At 38.1% G+C, this 20818-nt stretch overlaps 1 protein-coding gene across 1 annotated transcript in view; it reads right to left on the reverse strand.

Moving 5' to 3' along the window:
• Synj (synaptojanin) overlaps positions 1 to 20818 on the reverse strand; it is a 427286-nt gene that overhangs the window by 128551 nt on the left and 277917 nt on the right. The window contains exon 15 of the mRNA XM_068226016.1: positions 4211 to 4348. Within this exon, the coding sequence (XP_068082117.1) occupies positions 4211 to 4348 (138 nt within the window). The remainder of the gene's footprint in view (positions 1 to 4210; positions 4349 to 20818) is intronic.

A 20818-nucleotide genomic window follows, 5' to 3' on the forward strand; every position in this document is an offset into this window, starting at 1 on the left:
TTAATGGTGATACCGACATTATCCTTGAGTTTCTCAACAGAATGAAGATTCTGCTTGTACATTTTTTCCTTCAAGTCACCTCATACTGTAAATGAAAGGTGCATGTCAACACAGCTGGTGGCCATAAGCCTTTGATCATAGTTCACTCAGCAGTAAAAATCTCACAAACACGGGTAGGTCTAAGTGACCTCTCAGATTCGTGACATGTAATCACATCTTGCTGAAAGAAGGAGTAATTATGCTCTTCTTCTGTTAGTTGAGGGCCAGCCCTACAGTCTAGGGATAGTGTGCCTGCTTCTTACCTGGAGGTCCTGGGTTCAATTCCTGGACAGGTCAGGGATTTTTACTTGGATATGAGGGCTGGTTGGAGGTCCATTCAGCCTACATGATTGCAAATGAGGAGCTATCTGATGATGAGATGGTGGCCCTGGTCTATAATGGCCAAGAGGGTTCATCATGCTGACCACGTGGAACCTCAATCTGCAGGCCTTTGGGCTGAGCAGCGGTTGCTTGGTAGGACAAAGCTCATCAGGGCTATTGTGCCATGGGGTTTGCTCTCAGTTGGGGATAAAATTCATTCAAGAAGGCAAAGTAGATATCTGGGTTCACTGTAGAGTCAAAGAATATTGTTGCAGTCATAACATACCACACACCAATCTTTTGGTTGAGGAGGGATTGCTTGTGCACCATGTTAGTATTTTCTGTCAACCAATACCTGCTATACTGGGAGTTGACAAATCCTCATAGATGAAACCAAGCCTTGTCAGTCATGATAAACAACAACTGGTCCAAACAACAATCTGTAACCATACAACCACATTTAACAACCAGTGCCAGAAATTTACATGTTTATCCTTATTGGGCACCTACTGTTGTTTGAATTTCAAAGCCTTCAAAGTTCTTCTACTCATATGGACCTGCTAAGTCACTCCTGTGGTCATTATTCCATTTATCTGCACCACAAGTTGAGATATCCAAATAAAATATACTCTTGTTTGTTGCATTTGCAATCGTTCCAGTCACACCCCATTTCGTCACCAAATTTGAATGCTGCTTCTTGCAGGTATTGGACAAAGTGAAGATTTGTTCCTGAATAATTTCTATGTTTCCTTGGTAGAGCTGGCATGTATATGCACTTCTACTATGAGTACTTGCTCAGGTATTTAATATGTCATGCTTAATCACAACACAACTGTCTTAGAAACAACAATACAATAACTAAAACGAACAGCTGACAGTTACAAGCAAGAGAAGAAAAGAATAACTAAAAGTTCAGAAAACAAAAGAATAACTAAAAGTTCAGAAAACAAAAGAATAACTAAAAGTTCAGAAAACAAAGGAATAACTAAAAGCTGACAGAAGTGTCTGGCAAAATGAGACGGACTGGGCTAGTTATTCGTGCCCAATCCCATAAGCCGCAAGTAAGTCATTACAAGACATAGAAGACAAAAGCATTTTTTTTTCAAGTTGCTTTACATCGCACCGACACAGATAAGTCTCATGGCAATGATGGGATAGGAAAGGGCTAGGAGTGAGAAGGAAGCAGCCGTGGCCTGAATTAAGATTCAGCCCTAGCATTTGCCTGGGGTGAAAATGGGAAAAAACGGAAAACCATCTTCAGGGCTGCCGACAGTGGGGTTCGAACCCACTATGTCCCGAATACTGGATACTGGCCGCACTTAAGAGACTGCAGCTATCGAGCTTGGTAGAAGACCAGGCAGAGAGTATCCTAATTCAGTTATTTCATTTTGAGTAAGAGATGGATCTGCTATGTTACTGACATCAAGAGAACCGAAACCGATATAAACAAAAACCAGCATGAATCCATCCACAGTCTCCACAATGAGTGGAGAATCACAGGGCTACTTCCAAGCACATGGCAAAAGCCACGTCAGGTTTTCTAGAGACTGTCACTACCTCGCTCGATGGACACGATTACTACATCAGACTGCTGTCACATCCCACTGATGTCAACTTCTAGGTGAAATTCAATGGTAATGTGGATTACGAGACATCATATTTACTGTCCACAAAGAATAAACAACATATGAATTACAAATCACATCTGCATATTAATGTTTCAGCAATAAATAAATTATGGAACGATGGATTTGAAGTTATGCCCAAAACATAAATACATAATAAATCATTCATAACAGCGGATATAAGGAATAATTCAATAAAATTAAATTCTACAAGGGAAATATAGTTCTGAAAAGACAATTTTTAGGAAAATTCAAGAAGTACTTTACCTAATTGCAATGTGATAAAGGACAAACTCATACCAAGTTGGATTCCACTTTCTCCTCTTTCTCACTGCTGCTCATATAATTCAGAATAATGATGAAGATGGTTGGCAGTCATATCGCACAGACCTTCCAATTCCAAGAATCTCAGCTCTTCTGCCACCAAGTGATGAATAAAGGCAAACCACATTCCTGCCGTTATGCTCACCAGAGCTTCATTAATGTCCAGACTTGTAGAGGTTTAAAGGTTTTATTACGTGCAACATATTCCTTTTCTAGGCTTCAAACCAACTCAGTGCGGTAAAGCTTCCACTGAGCCTTTGCAAACTGACAATGTCAGAGATTAGAAATACAACATGGTAGGTCAAGCATAAGACCATGCCTGCCCAGCACTCTGCAGTTTGAATTGTTTGCTTATATTAATGACAAGGAATACAAATTGGTTCTTGCATACTTTTCTGAATTAAATTATTTGAAAAATTATATTAACTGTTTTTCTGGACATCGAGAAAGCATATGACCATGTACCACGCAGGCATATATAGGAATGTTTGAGACATAAGAAAGTGCCCGATGACATAGCACGAGTACAACGATCATATGAGGAAACCAAGTGTGTCCAGGTCCAGGATGGAAGGTCAGGTTGGTTTGAGTACAAGTACAATACGGGCCATGAAACTAATAGATTATAGGTTGGTTTGAAACAAAGAGTGGAGTCCAGCAAGGAAGTTGTCTTTCACCACTTCTCTTCATAATCATAATGGATGAAGTTTCAAAAGTGGTTAAGAGAAAGGATCCAACAACTAATGCCCTGGTTTTACTTGTTGTTTAAAGGGGCCTAACATCTAGGTCATCGGCCTCCGAATGCCCTGGTTTTTGCTGATGATGTAATGGTATGGGGTGAGACAGAAGCAGAAGTACAAACTAGACTAGATCTCTGGCATGAAGCTTTTACAACCTTTGGTCTCAAAATCAGCAAAACAAAGACAGTTGGCTTGGTGATGAGTAGAAACTCTCCAACTGTTCATCTAAGAATTGGAGATGAGGAGATGGATATTGTAGACAACTTCCAGTATTTAGGTAGTGTTCTGTCATCAGACAATACCATACATCAAGAGATCAGTAACAGAATACAGAAGGCTTCCAAATTCTATCACGCTGTACGTCAAATACTTTGGGATGAAACACTTCCGATAGTTTCCAAGATCAGCTTGTACAAAATATATCTAGTACCTATACTGACATATGGCCTGGAAGCAGCAACACTTACTGGACCGACAAAGAGTCGTCTTCAGGCAACAGAAATGAAGTTTCTCCGTTCTTGTCTACAAAAAACAAAAATGGATAAAATAAGGAATGTGGATATCCAACAACAGCTTGGATTGGAAAGAAGCTTGCTGGAGACTCTAGAAGTGAAGAGATTGCAATGGTATGGTCACATGAAAAGAATGAACCCTCACAGGACTCCTCGAACATACTTTGACCACAATGTTCCTGGGAAAAGACCAAGAGGAAGACCTTGTGATGTTTGGAAAAAACAGATAATGAAGGACCTTGAAATTAGAGATGCAAACTGGTGTCGCATATACGAGCAGCATCTGTGGATGGATAGACCAAACTGGAGGAGGGTCGTACACAACCGCACCCGGCTTGCTGGAGCGAAGAAATGATGATGATGATGATATTTTGGACAATTTGCATGCAGGATTGCATTATATCAATTTGGTTAAAGAAATACTCTGATGTCTCCACATAGGTGTTCTGCAGTAGCATCAACCAATAAACATGCTCATGTTTAGAGCAGGACTGGTTTCCTCGATGACGGCAGTATAGTAATTATAAACCAACAACTCTCTAATTTATGAAAGGCAACTTTAAGTTCAAAAGAATTATTCCCATATGAATTGGCAACTAATAAAAGTGGAATAATACTATTAAGTAAATGAATGTTAGGAACATCTCACCCGCAACTGATCATGTTGTAAAATCTTGCTGTAGTTCTTTTGTTTGACAAGTTCCTTCATCTCATCCTTATCCATATCAACACGGTAGTTAAAGTCGCCACACCAGAACACATAGTCATGGGAGTTCAATGTGCGGCCCTAAACAAAGGTAAACACATCAAATACAGTACAGTATGTATCTCAAAACATGCAGTCTATTTACCAAAGGAAGAAAATTTGGTTTACTTTATGAAAATTACCTTATTAATACTTAATACACATTTTCATAATTTCTTAGACAATTTAAGAATTCATACAAATATTATACTCCATAACTCTTAACTACATTCTCTATCTCCTATGTTTTCATTTTCAATTAATGAATTTATGATCGAAGCTGCCTGACCAGGATTACATCCTCTTAATTACTGTAAACATTAGTAATAATATTGGTTTTATGTCCCACTTACAACATTAAGGCTTTCGGAGATGAATGGTATGTTGGTAAATGGGATGAAAAGTCAGGTTTTAAGTTTTACCAAGAGGAAAAGTCCTCTGTTTTAATGACTGTATTGATGGGGTGATAGTATTTCATAGGAACCACTATGGACCGATTGTATAAACATAACTGACTGGAGATCAGTCTTGATCTAAGTTCAGAAAATGATCTGAGATCAGACCAGTGTCGTGTTGTTTAATACTGATCTAAGATCAACTATTCGATGTTCAATTTTGATCCCAGTTCGTATGTGAGCGCTTTACAACAGCGCAAAAACAGCCGAGTACCGCGAATTGCACTGAGCAGTGTGAATCTGTTTCCCTTTGTATTCTGTGTGCCGAGCGAAAGAAAGAAAGAAAGAAAGAAAGAAAGAAAGAAAGAAAGAAAGAAAGAAAGAAATGACAAATGAAGCAGAAGATGGACCGTTCTCCTAATTTTTCCAAGGAGGACAAGGATGCTTTAGTTGAAATCATACTGGGCGAGTTGGTTGTGCGTTTAGGGGTGCGCAGCTGTGAGCTTGCATCCAGGAGATGGTGGGTTCAAGCCCCACTTGAACGTTTAACGAAAACCACCCATGACAATACCTGTAAACTTCTGCATTATCGCCCCCAGGAGATATTATAGGTATGTGGGTACAATCTATAGCACCTAGAACACCAGGGAAGTGTTGTACATCGAAAAATCACGCACGATTTTCCTCACGTCAATTTGTTCGGAAGGCATTTTGATAAACTCGTGTTTCAGTACAGTAATAAGGTTAGATACACGATGAATGGCTCTGCAGACTGTCGTTGCGCCTGCATGCAGTAAATCACCAACGACTAACTGAAAGCTTCCCATGGCAAAGAATCTCTAAGTTAGTACACAAGAACCTTGTTTATCCAGATAAGTGGGACCGGAACTGATCCCGATTATTGAAAATCCGGATAATCTGGAAGAAACTAAAAAACAAACACAGTACATGTTATATAATCTACTAACATAAGTCGTACAGTAATACCTTTTTTCAATTGTATAAAAAAAATATAAGAACACTTTTCGTACATTTACAACTCTGTTTTATGCACTAAAATAACATGCGAGTTTTTTCAGTTTTACATTTGTATAGAGTTTGCGCGCAGCACGATCACAAAGATGGTTTATTAACAACAGTTATGCCGGTGTGGTTTCAGTTGAGGATTCTAAATAGGCCATCATTTTGTCCAGCTGCATTGTTGCCTCTCCATGAGTCATTGTTTCTTCTGATGGAGTGCCGGTTTCATTTTCAAATTCACCATCAGTGAATTAATAGTGCATTGCATTCAGAAGAGCGTGGGTTAGAATCCCACCTCGGCCATCCTGGGAATGGTTTTCCATGGTTTCCCATACTCAATTCCAGGCAAACACCGGAACGGTACCTTTGATAGACGGTGGCAGAATTACTTCCAATTCCTGTCCTTAACTCTCCTTGGCAGAAAAGACATTCAAGAAGAGTCTACGCTGTAAAAGAAATACTGTAAGAGTAAAAATAAATTTTTATAATATTTCAATCCGGATAAACCGGAGATCCGAATTAATGAGAGCCGGATAAACTAGGCTCTTGTGCAACAACATGTGCATTGGAGACAAAGGTTTGTTTCTCTCGGTAGATTTGACTAGAATATCACGCAACCTGAGTTCTAGCCATTCTACGGTATCTTTTCCCAAGTGATACCTTAGTTTAAACTTCTATCACTCATTTCTCCCATCGGATTTCCTCTTTCACAGAATACATTGGGGAGCCCTGACAAAATTCATCATTTTCATCATCAGAAGATATATCCAAGAAATCAGAGTAATCAGACATCTGTAAAATACGAACGAGATAAGATAATAACGTAAGCAATTTATCGAGGCTATGTTATAGAATTATTACATTACACTGCAGTAAAAAGCGTAATATTGCTTCTATACAGACAACAACTATGGCTAGCAATGTATGAGGTTAGACTTCAGTGTATTTTTTTTACCATTTATCGTTACAACTCAGGTACTATTTTGTTAACAATCAGCTGTTCTTGTATCTCAAAGAGAAAACAACTCCTTGATCTGAGATCAAAGAGTTTGAACGGAGAAATTTCTCCAGTCAAAGTTGATCTTAGTTCAGTGCGAATTGACCTCAGATTAGCGTTTATACAATACAAATGTCCGCGTTTATACAATACAAATGTCCAAGTTTTGCATGAACCGACATCAATTACATCTCTGATCTAAGGTCAAACAGTTTATACAATCGGCCCTAAAAATACCTAGGTGTTAATATAAGGAATGATCTCCACTGGAGTAATCACATTAGCAAGGTTGCAAAGGAAGGATACAGATCTCTTCACATTGTTATGAGGGTGTTTAAGGGTTGTGGTAAGGATGTAAAAGAATGGGCATATAAGTCTATGGTAAGACCCCAATTAGAGTATGGTTCCAGTGTATGGGATCCCACACCACGTTTACTTGATATGAGAACTGGAAAAGACCCAAATGAAAGCAGTACAATCTTTTGTGGGTGATTTTCAACAAAAGAGTAGTGTTACAAAAACTATGGGCTGGGAAGACATGGGAGTAAGGAGATGAGCTGCTCATGTTCTGAGCCATCATAGGAGAGATGGTGTTAAATCTTCATCAGCAGACAATTAAGCTTGAGTGGAGATTTTAAAAGTAGGGAAGATCATAATATGGAGATAAAGGTGGAATTGAAGATTACAAATTAGGACAAATATTCATTTATAGGATGAGGAATAATGCATTGGAATAATTTATCAATGGAAATATTTGATCAATTCCTAAGTTGTTTGAAAATATTTAAGAAAATGCTTGGTAAACAATTAATAGGAAATCTTTCACCTGAGCGATAGCCCTAAACGCAGATCATTGATTGATTGGTAGACAGACTGACTGATTTATTTGGCTAGCACATTAGTTGTCATCCATTCAGTTCCAATTACAGCATCATCAAAATCATTAACTGTATTAATAGAATGTACAGAATCTCTGAATACACACATGTAGACATTCAAACATGCCACACCTTTGTCCCTTAGATTGTATGTGGACATTAATTTTTCATCCAACCAATACTCCAAATTCCACACACACTAACAAGGTTTCTCTACATGAGAACCTATTGTCTATTTTTCTTTCTGTCCCTTTTTAGACTCCATGACTATCCAATTCAGAAGATAAGGAGCAATTAGCTGAATATGTCATATATAAGATGAAACATGTTCAAAGGTAGCACAAAGAATTAGTCCTATGTAAAAGCAGGGCAAATAAAGCAAAGTATTGAATAGAGGAAATACACACTCAATTTGATTTCAATACTCTATCAACAGGTTTCTTCCACCTATTAGCAGGACAGTGGTTTAGCTGTCTCTTTACCAATGAACTAGTGAAAGGAGTTCAAAGCTACTTAAATTTCAAGTATTTATTGAAGCAAGACCTTTGCAATAAATTTATATACCAATTTTTTCAATAAAGTTCAGAATTTTACTTGCATATTGAACAATGAAATATTGCAAACTTTGGTTCTTTCATTAGAATATTGGCATTTTGGAAGGGAGAATGTGATCAATGGTTGAGTGAAAATTATATGAAAAACAGCGTGGTTTCAGACCACAGAGAGGCTGTCAGGATCAGATTTTCAGTATGAGCCAGGTAATTGGAAAATGCTACGAGCAAAATAGAGTTATGTTTATGTTTTGTAGATCTAGAAAAAGCCTATGGCAGAGTAACGAGGAAAACTGTGTTAGCCCTACTGGGGGACTATGGAATTAAGGGTGGATAGTTAAAAGCAATGAAAGGCATTTATGTTGACAACTGGTCTACGGTGAGAATTGATGGTAGAATGAGTTCTTGTTTCAAGGTACTTATATGGGTTAGACAAGGCTGTAATCTTTCACCTTTGTTGTTCATAGTTTACATGGATCATCTACTGAAAGAAAAAGTGACTGACTGAACAGTGAAAGGCGTAACAGCCTACAATGAAGATGTATGTAGGTGGAAATGTAGTAAGCAATTTGGTCTATGTCAATGACTTGGACTTAACGGCAGACAGTGCTGAAAGCCTGAAATCTAATATCTCAGAACTTAAAAACAGGTGTAGTGAGTATAACATGAAAATGAACATTTCCAAGACTAAAGTAATGTCAGTATGGAAAAAACCTAAGAGAACTGAATGCCAGGTTGGGAATACAAACCTAGAACAAGTAGATCATTTTTAAATCTTTAGAATGCATATTCTCCTATGATGGTGCTAGAGTGAGTGCGACTGAATCAAGGTCCAGCAAGCTAACGAGATCAACAGTATTCTGTAAGAAAGAAGTCAGCTCCCGGACGAAAGTATCTTTATACCGGTTGGTGTTCAAACCAGCTTTACCGACAGAAGTGAAAGTTGGATGGACTCAGGATATCTTAGTCATAAGTTAGAAGTAACCGTCATAAAAGTAGCGATAATAATTGCTGGTACAAACATGTGGGAACATGGCAAGAGGGTACCCGGAATGAGGGGATAGAGGCCAAGTTAGGAATTTAACTAGATGTATGAAGCAGTATGTATTAACCAGCTTCGGTGGTGGGGTCATGTGAGGCAAATGGGGGAGTATTGGTTACCTATGAGAATAATGAAATCACTCATGGAGGGTAAGAGAAGGAGTGGGAGATCAAGACAATGATGGTTAAACTCTGTTTCTAATGATTTAAAGATAACAGGATTGGAACAAAATGAAGTCACAGAACTGGTTACAAATAAAGGATTGTGGAGGCATTAAGTTAATTCACAGAGGCATGCCGACTGAACAGTGAAAGGCGTAACAGCCTACAATGAAGATGTATGTATGTATGCATGTATGTACTGTATGTATTTTTTTTAAATCATTCATTAATAACATGCTTCATTATAGAAAGGTAATACTACAAGCTTACATTATATATTATTGCAGTACTAATTAATACCTTATATACAATTAATTACATGTCTTTTGCCAATTTTAACTGGTATTTGTCCACAGTTCATATTTCTCCATTGACCAGTGGTCCACTGAGTTTGTAACACTTCTATAAAGTTCACCTCTCTCGTAGTAGAGTAATTTACACTCCCAAAGGATGTGGGTCAACTGTCTGATGATTTCTTTCACCACGCATACATGTAGGATCATTTGTTATTTTGAACCTAAAGAAGTATTCACCAAATTTCCCATTGCCTGTTGTCATAGCTGTCATATTATAACTTAGGTTTAGTTTGATTTTCAGTCTCCTCTGTACATTAGGAATGTATGATTTTGTTATGCTTCCGTTCGTAGTTTTTTCCCCACTCTCTCTCCCACAATTGAATGGTTTCCTCCCTCAGGTCTTGTTTGACTGTACAGAAACGTGTTAGATTGTAAAGTCCAGGTTGTTTGTAGCTTGTTTGGCCAAATGGTCTGCAAATTAATTTCCTTCATTGCCAACATGAGTTCTGATCCATGTAAAATATATGATCCAGTTTTCTTGCTGAAGATATCTTACAATACTTTGTATTTCTCCTATCAATGCATTGTGCTTGCGGCTGTTTCATGAAAGATCCAAGGTTATTTTACCGTCAGTGTGTATTACAACAAATTTTTCATATATATTCTCTATGTCTTGTCACTTCTCAAGGGCTTTCAGTATTGCAACTTGCTCATCCTGATTGTTTGACTATCTATTATATAATTTGAACCTAAGTTCAGAAGTGATATATATATATATATATATATATACAGTATATTCTAAACCTGACACCCGACTCTGTTTTGCTGCCGTCTGTGTACATCTGGGCTGTTTACATTACTTCTTCCTTTTAGTCTTCTATTATTATGTTTTCAACTGGGTGAAGCCAATTTTTGTCATTCATTGTAGAGTCAATTTCAATGGCATCTCTCATATGATTAATTCTTCCTTCAATTATATTGTAATAATTTGCAATTTCCAAAAATTTAATGTTAAATGGAGTCATTCCAGCTAGTATGCATAATGCTTCAAGTGACGTCATTCTGAAGGCTTTTGTAATTTTAATATTAACTACCGTCTGTACTAATTTTAGTTTGTTGACATTATGGTTTGTATTTAAGGCACCTACGCAAACAGTAACTCCATACAAGAGTAATGGAAGTATTGCTCCTTTGTAAACGTTACTCATTACATTGGAACACAATCCGCAATTAATTTCAGCTGACTTTGACACGAGTATGAGTTTCGTAGACTCTTTAGCTATATGTTGTACTGTATATGACTATTGAATCTGAACCTGCTATCGATTAATATCCCCAAACATTTCATTAAATGAGTTTTATTTTGCCAATGTTGAGATACATGCATAAAATCTGTGGGTTTTTGAGCTTTCTTCTAGACACCAGCATTACTTGAGTTTTATTTATGTTGAAAGATAGTTCATTTACTTTGGCCCAATTCGAGATTTTCAACATTTCAATATTGGCCTTGTTTTCAATTTGCAGCATGTTTTTGCCTCTGATCAGGACCAATACATCATCTGCAAAAGCAATCACTTTAGTGTCTTTCTTGTAGTTTAGTTTTAATAAGTAGTACTGAACATTCCATGGTCTGCAGCAAGATCCTTGCGGGCATCCTCTGCTTGCATTCCTTTCTATCTCTAAGCTATTACTGGTTAATGTACATCTCTCACATAAATAACTTGTGATCAAGAATGTATGTATGTATGTATGTATGTATGTATGTATGTATGCATGTATGTATGTATGTACACATTAGGATATTTATTTCAGTTTTCTTTTCCCCATTAGCTTTAGCTACTCTTCACCAAGTATTCCCAGTATAATATTTATCTACCCATATATGGGGGTATTCCTCAAGTCAAAATTCTTCTCATTTTGCTTTATACGTAGCTTGTATTTTATAGATATTATCCGCAGAAAGATTTTGTAACTGTAGAGTACTGCATTTTGTTTCCTGAAATTGCTATTTGTCTTAAATAACTTACCTACAAAGGTCTACCTAGTCATGCCACAAGTTTTGTCCCTCATATAAAGGCACCTAATGCACAGAAAAATGACAAGTACATGTATGTTACTTATTCAATACTGACTAAACACTGTGTACTGTACACAATTTACTCAAAATACCTGCCGATTGCTGTTCTCACACTTCAAGTAGTCTGGCCATTCAAATTTCGTCGCACACATCACTTCTAACAGTAACGAGGCTTCTGCCTTCACTAAATCTGCTTTTAAGAACTTGGTACTTTCACTTCAGAACAGCGAAGTTGGTTTGAAAACAGACTGGTATATTGATACTTTTGTCTGGGAGCTGACTTCTTTCTTACAAAATACTATTGATCACATTAGCTTTGCTGCACTTTGATTTTCAAAAAGCAATACTTCAACAGATTACTGTCAGAGCTTCACCAGGAGCCACGAGCTCTGGCACATTACACTCCAACGAGCATTGTGTTGATATGGTCTTATAAGCAGGCACAGAGTCTGGCTGTGATATCCAGTGCTTACCCATGAACAAGATGGTGCTTAACCCTAGGACTGCAAGGGTCAAAAATATTGATGTGCTTGCCATTTCTGTACTACCAACGTTGAAACACTAGACCTCTGACAAAAGCACAATTTCAGAGAGCCAGTACCATCTGTTAACAAACTTGTGGAACTACGTTATCAGAGAGGTTACAAAGAGAAGTTCTGAAGCTGTAGTTCTTCTGTGATATTATTCCGTCCATGAAATGAAAAAGGCAAGATGATGCAATATTCAGTAAACAAGCATAGCAGGTTGCAGTGTAAATGTTTTTGAGCGTTGAAGAGAAAACCTTATTTCTCTAATTTTCAACATATTTTCTTGAAATCTGGTACACTGCAAGTCAATAAAATACTCATTATTTTACATATGCCAGCGCCGTACTTTCTACGCATGCACTAGTGATGAATGGGATGGCTACCACTGCAATAATGTTATTCCACACAGTAATATCACCTGTCTTGTCTTACGGATTGGAACTAATTTGGGACCATCTCAAACTCAGAGATCTCGAAAGGATAGAGAAAGTAAAAGCACGCTTTCTTAAATGTACTTTATGAGTTGGAAAATCGGCCCCATCACGTCTAGTATATGAATTGGCCAAAGAAACTTTTTACATTCAGGACCTCAGAATGAGGCTCCATCTGCCATCTACTGGAGCTTACAATGAACTCCTACGAAGAAGGGAAGAAAAGAAAAAGGAAATCGACCCCGACTTCTATACCTCAGATGCCATGTTGATGAGAAACTGGACCAAAGAAAAATCAAGATCAAAGACATATCATAACACGACTTTTCATTCATGGTTTTCACCACAAGATATATGTACAGTGATGTCTTTTCATAATCCAGATGTTAACTGTATATGCGTTTTATGTGGCAAACAGTGTGACAGGTATCACATCAAGACTTGCAACAAGAGAACCATGTCGATAAGTGAATATTGTAAACCCTAATGCCCATTCGGGTGCCCTTTCTAATAATAATACCGAATTTCACAGGAGTATTACTGCCTGCAGTTACATTACGTCAGAATACCAGGAGATAACAACCGGACGACCACTCGCTGTAGGTTCCTCAGCACTACCTATCTAATGCGCCCACTTGCATTAGTTAGTCTCATTTTTTTTTATGCACAGTAATAGGCTTTCTCACACTTTAAGTAGTCTGGCCATTTAAATTTCATTGCACACATCACTTCTAGCAGTATCGAGGCTTCTGCCTTCACTAAATCTGCTTTTAAGGACTTGGTATTTTCACTTCTGAACAAAGTTGGTTTGAAAACAGACTGGTATAAAGATACTTTTGTCTGGGAGCTGACATCTTTCTTACAGAATACTACTGATCACATTAGCTTTGCTGCACCTTGATTTTTTAAAAATAGGCTGGTATTTGGTACAGTAGCACTACAGTTGCTCTCAACATATTGACAATGGCTGGTGTGTTCAGCGACTTCGAATACAAAGGCATAATCTATGGAGCATCTGGTTGGAATGCAGCCAAAGATCACAGGAGTTTCCAAAAAGCCACCTGTCTTGTGTACATGTATTTTACCATTCAGAATTGCAATTAAGAGCTTGTAAACAGTTTAAGGACATACGAGTAACTTTTTGGTGCAGTTAAATTACTACTATCTATTTCACATCCAAAATATAGCACATTGTATAGCTCCACCGTAAACCTGCAATTAGACATCCCATTCATCACTGGCCCATGTGGGACACATAAGTAGAAAGTATTGTGCTGGAGGGCCACCTGGTATATATATGAAGTATGTTTTTTAAGTAAGGTCCGTTTTGTTGTAGACACTAGTAGTTCGTGCGCATATCGCAACGAGCATGTTCGTTGTGTACCGGCATACCTCGGGAACAACTGTGCTCAGTTTCAGCTCTGTAGCCAACCTGTACGGTTCTGTTCTGTGCTTTCAAAATGTTTAAGACTATCAACTCGCCTGCCGCAAGTGAGGTTCGGTCAGTGATACGGTTTTTGTCAGCAAGGAACCTGTCTGCTGCAGAAATTCATCGACAGATTTGCGAAGTGTACGGTGATACTGTTATGAGTGAAAGCAAAGTGCGTAAATGGGTACGACAATTCAAAGATGGCCGTGACAACGTCCATGATGAGGACCGCTCCCGTCGCCCTTCTTTGATTACAGACGATTTGGTGGCTTCAGTTGAAGCGAAGATTCGTGAGAATAGGCGCTCCACAATAACAGGTCTCTCTAAACGAATTTCCTGACGTGTCGAGATCAGTGCTTTACAACATTGTTTCTGAACACCTAAAGTTGAGGAAACTGTGCTCCCGTTGGGTCCCGAAACTCCTAACAGAGGACCACAAAAACCAAAGATTTGAGTGTGCGATGAAGTTCTTCACTCGTTATGACGAAGAAGGTGACAGCTTCTTTGAGTCACATCGTAACTGGAGACGAAACATGGGTTTCGCATATCATTCCCGAATCGAAGCAACAGAGCATGGATTGGAGACAACATACACACACTCGCCTGTAAAGGTGAAGGCCAAACAGACTCTGTCCCAGCACAAAATCATGGTGTCTGTGTTTTGGGATAGGCATGGTGTTTTGTTGGTCGACTTCATGCAACGAGGAACCACTATCAATGCAGAAGCATACTGCCAAACCCTGAGAAAGCTATGCAGAGCGATTCAAAACAAAAGATGCGGCATGCTGACAAAGGGAACTGTCCTTCTCCATGACAATGCAAGACCTCACACTGCAGGTCAGACCCGCGATTTATTGGACAGTTTTGACTGGGAAGTTTTAGACCACCCACCCTACAGTCCTGATCTTGCACCGAGCGATTACCATCTGTTCCTCCACCTCAAACATCACCTCATTTGGCAACCATTACAATTATGACGACGACGTGAAAACGGCAGTGAACTCTTGGTTATCAGAGTAGGAGGCAAGTTTCTATGAAGAGGGTATTTTAAAATTGGTTACGAGGTATGATAAGTGTTTGAACAAACTTGGTAACTATGTCGAAAATAGAGTGAAGTATGTACCTTCTGAAAATAAATTTACTTTTTTGAAATAACCTTTCGTTGTGTACTTATTTTCAAACGGTCCTTACTTAAAAAACACGCGTCTTATATACTAATATTTAATACCTAATAATTTTTATTAATGAACAATTACTTCAAATATTTCTTTGAACATTGATACTGTGTGTGTGTATATATACTGAAACGGGAATGTCACAGCGACATTCATTATCAAAGTATTTCTGGTGCATACGAGCGCAACTCTTAACAACAATCATACAAGAGGTTTAAAAAGACCGTTGTGCGCACAGGTGACTCATGCAGCAGCTATGCATGCAACCTCCTTGCTCATGGAAAGCCAGCCAAGAACAGACAACGTAGCCATCAAACATTCGATTCCTTCCACCTCACGATGAAACAAAAATTTCAATTACATCATCGTGTAACCCATAACAAAAGGCAGAATACCAAATTTCATTAAAATCGACAATGGCATAACTGAGAAATTGAAGATAGAAGATTGACGAATCAGAAGCCACGATGCCCGGACTACGGGTATAAAAGGAGCTAGCTGAGTTAGCTTAAATCAGTATCTGTGTGTATTCCCAGCTGCCGCGGTGTGCTGGCCAGCTGTGGAAGATATCGGTCAGAGATCGTTACTCTGTTTGGCAGACTGCCGATGGTAGTTGTGTTTACAGAAAGTACAAGTGTTCGAGTCTGTGGATGTAAAAATTTCTAAGTGTTGAAGGTGGAAACTTTGAACTCTATTTTTGTGCGAGACAGGAAGTGATATAATATTTTGAGTCGTCAACAGCTGATAGACTTCTGTATTAAAACTTGAACAGTTCGAGTAATTAACATTATTGAGAAATGGACTAAATTCTCCGAGCGAATAATCATAAATTATTATCAACTTGCATAAACTGGGCAGACTCGCCACATAATTTTTTACAATAAAAAAGTTTTATTATGATCCACCTGTTCAATACATTATAATGTTGTCACATTTAAAATATTTTCATTAAATGAAAAGTTATATGTGGGACATGTTTCGCTCCCTTACAGAGCATCATCAACCAAATCTGAATCTCGAAGAATGGTTATATTCGTAAATAATAACTTAAGAACTATTAAACCATTTTTCACAAACTTAAACTTACTCTACTAGAATATCATAAAATACAGAATCTTTAGAGACATGCCTTAATACCATGGGCTTAATAGGAGATATACATTAAAACTGTGGAAGAATAAGTTGTTCTAAAATATTTAAAACAAGTAGCATATCTAAAATCTTAGAAATACGTGAAATTCAATCTTAAGAGCTAAATTTGAAGATTTTCTTTGTAAAAAAGTTTTTTTATCCCTTGAGGATAAGAGTCTATAAGGATCCAAAGATTTTGTCAATTTGGTAATTGAACTTGTGACAGGATGAATGTTGGTATTCATGAAATTTAAATGCTTGTTGTCATTTGACCTCGGCGAATGCTGTTTAAAATTACCATAAAAATTAAATATAACATGGTGGCACTCTGTGTCAGTTTTCCCCCCTCAACCGGTAGCAGTCAGAATGTTATGACATAATACACAAGGGCTCAGGCGGCAGCGCGCCGGCCTCTCACCGCTGGATATCGTGAAATCCTGGTCACTCCATGCGAGATTTGTGCTGGACAAAGCGGAGGCAGGACAGGTTTTTCTCTGGGTACTCCGGTTTTCCCCGTCATATTTCATTCCAGCAACACTCTCCAATATAATTTCATTTCATTAGTCATTCATTAATCATTGCTGCAGATAAGTGTGACAGGATTCAGCAGCCGGCACATTTCATATTCTCGCTGCTACATGGGGGTTTCATTCATTCCATTCCCGACCCAGTCAAATGACTGGAAACAGGCTGTGGATTTTCATTTTCACACAAATTTGCTTGTTATTTACAGCAGTCATAAAAAGAGGATGTTCTCCTTTTCAGGAACTCAAATATGACTTAGTTGCAGAGGTTCCAATCTAACATGTTACAGTTACCACTGTAAACTAAAGACAGAACTTAAAGCATGATTTGGTGGTTTAATTTAGTTTTACTTGTTATCTCTCAGTACTGTATAAATTTGTTCTTGTATTGCCTAAGTACAACGTTATGCTCCAGTGATCTCTGTAAAACTGAATAAATAAGACCCTCTGGGACTGAAAAGAACCATTTCAAGGGATCTTAAGTAAGATGGACAACCTAGGGCATTATCGATCATGTACTTGCTATTCGAAGAACAGCACTCAGATGCGTGTCAGTTAGGCTGGTTGCCTCGCGTTTTGCTACACTGTTGCGTGTAACAGCCACGATGACCTTGCAAGTTCTAATTCCATTTTAACTTCCACCTAGGAATACATTATACTAGCCTGCTGACAGTTCGCTCAGAACTCGTCAGACTTCCTTGGGGAGAGTCACTTAGGAGACTGACTAAGACCTTGCAATTCTGTAGAATTAGAAAAGAACAAAACCTGACCGAGGCAAGACAGACAGGAACGATGAAAGAGACTAGCCTATCAGAAATATGTGGAAGAAAGAACATACATAAATTAGGACCCTGTGATTGCTGCATGTCTCATAACCGCATTTACCACAGCCAAGCCCAGAAATGATGACTAAGGTCATGTTTCAGACAAAGACAGTTATGGAAATGGAGCATTCAAGAAGGTTTCACAAAAGCCATGTGTCAGTAACTTACTGGAATTTCAGGAGAACAGAGTGGTTGGAAATATGATTAATCATTTTACTTATGATGACTTATCATACAGTAATTCATGTCTTAGTTGGCCAGACACTACACAGCTTAGGAACTGCACAGTTGCATGTCTCATTCATTTCAGGTATGGAAGTCTTCATTACATTATGTGTATATTTGTTTCCTATAAATGCATGCAGAACATACATTCCAGTTCTGAAATGAAAAATGAGTTTGCCAATTGGTATTATGAAGAACACTTCTTTAATACGCGAGAGGTGGCACCCGCGGCAGTTTGTCGCACTTTTTAAATATTTGTAAATAATTTCGGTGCTAGCTGCTGTAGGGCTTAGGGCTCTCGTTTCATCCCTCCCCTCCGTCTCTCTCGCCTGACGTTGATTATCGTCAGTGTATTGCCTGCTGTGTTCCGGAGTAGTTTAAGTTTTCTTTCACTCTCGCATCTGCCGCAGGAAATTGCCGTCATGCGACCCCTTGCGTAGTGCATTCTTACATGACTGCATTTCCAAGAAAGTTTCTTAAGTAAAGTTCATGAGGTTTATGGTGGCTCTCAGTGAAGTGTGGTGCTGTAGTTTTATCTTGAATTGTGACCAAATCATTCATTGAAATGTACAAATGGAAACTTTGAGGCAATTTGCTCATGCGCGACCTCTCGCGCTCTTTAAAAACTCTCGTAATTTTACCAGATTTTGCGAAAAAATTCATTTATTTTCTTACATTGAGAAACTATTGTTACTGGGTAATTATGTTAGTACTAGTTGAAAGGCAGTTAAACAGGGCACATGTTTATATTTTTATCAGAGTGTTCACCACCAAAGGAAAATAGCAGCTGATTAAAATAGTAAGCGTGAGCAATTTGCCTTCGCACGACCTCTCGCGTTCTAAAACAGGTGCGACCTCTCACGTGTTAACTGCTTTTAGTTATTTATGACCCATTCATTTGTGCCTGACCTAAACATGATTGTTACTTCAGAAAACACGTAATGGAAGTGGTTTACTGTTTAAGTGACTTCTGTCTCATGTAGTGTTTTAATGAGTCATTTTCTCCTCAAGGAAAGTTTCTGGCTCAGTTCAAAGAAAAGTATTATGACTAATGCCCCCATCTGGAGTTCATAAATTTACAACATTTACTGAAGAATATATTGGCTTTGGATATATAACTTTGGGTGAATAAAATACTGATTTTTCTGTAATCATTTATTATGTTGACCAAAATGAACAATGATATTCATCCACTACACTGGTGTATCAACATGTTCAGAGGTCAACGATTACCATAAAAATAAACGTTTTCTCTTTACACTTTCATCTCAACACTCCCTGAACAGTTGTCGTACACTGCTGTAATAAGCCTACACTTATGGGTATGTGATTTGCTGCTATATATCTACAGTTTTGGAACACTTTTTTCATAGACTTCTTGACTGTAACATCCCCAGTTCAAGCGCGAGAATATTATAGACATACGAAGATACCTAGTTTTCTTGAACATCTTTCAATGTGTTTTACTGTATTGTTTATCTTTCCTACTTTTCAACTTGTGTAAAGGAAGAATTAGTTATGCAAGTGCTATACTGAACAACAACAATTCTGATCCTGATGAATTCAACTTCATTCCTGACAGGGAGTTTGAATAATTTAAAACTTAGGATAACAGTTATCATGATGGACACAGTGTAGTTTTATATAATTATATATATATATATAAGACATTTCATGAAGACAAATAATTGAAGGGGCCAGAATCATTTTGAAGTAAGTACCGTTTTCTTTTTAAATAAAGACAGTTAAGGTTGAAGTTTAGAAATCCCAGAAACAGATTACAAAGAACCATATACAGATTGCAGTTAAAATATCCATTATTCACTAAAAAACAAAATATGAAGTTTATATGGTGTCTCAATATTAATTAAAAGGAGATAAATACTATTTTCTGCTGACGTGGATTTGGTCCTGAATATGGGAGAGGCAGAATACACTCATGGAATGGCCTGCATGTCATAAAAAACTATTGAAGGGTGACCTGCGGGGCTCTTTACTTGGGAGTGGGGGTTGGTGGCCATGAGGTCCTAGCCGAGTCTCGTATTTCTTCCACTAACTCGTGCCAGGTTGCTTACTGTCATGTTTTTTACCCAACCTCTTTTGGTCAACTCTTGTTCCCTTCTGTCCTCGACGACATTAGGTTTGCGAGGCCTAGGTAGGCTTTCATTCTTACGTCCTTTGTGGCCCTGTCCTTCATTCGCCTATACCTTTATTTTTCAAAGCGTCAGACATTTTCCATTTTTCCTCCCATTAGTGTTCCTCTAAAAACAGTAATCACCACCACCAACACCCACCAATCTCCATCACTATAATACAAATATTTATAACACTTAAGGTTAACTGGGGAAGTGAATGAAAACATGAAAATGGGGTATGGACTCCAGAAAGGCTCGGTGCAGGTCTTTTGAATTTTTTCCCATGGGTGCCTTGCGCGTCTGTGAGGATCAGGACCTATCTAGGATGTTGAGGACAGCACAAACACCCTGCCCCTGAGCCAGAGGAAATAACCAATGAAGGTTAAAATCTTCAATCTGGTGGGGAATGGAACCTTGGTCCCTTTCGACCAAAGGATGGCATGCTAACCAATTCACCACAGAGCTGAACAGCATGGAAATTAAAATACCAGACTTTGGTAAGCAAAACTAAAGTTCCCACAGTAAATCTACTGAAGGTTTATTCCATGTACATTCCCTAACTAAGGACAGATAATCTACCATAAACAATAATTTAGTCTTATATTTTGTGGTTTCAATGGTACTCATTGTCATCAGGCAAATAGGAATGGCCCAATTCTATGAACTTGTGATCAATGATTTTGAACTGGGAATA

Source organism: Anabrus simplex, chromosome 2, assembly GCF_040414725.1.
Source record: "Anabrus simplex isolate iqAnaSimp1 chromosome 2, ASM4041472v1, whole genome shotgun sequence".
Lineage (NCBI taxonomy): Eukaryota > Metazoa > Arthropoda > Insecta > Orthoptera > Tettigoniidae > Anabrus > Anabrus simplex.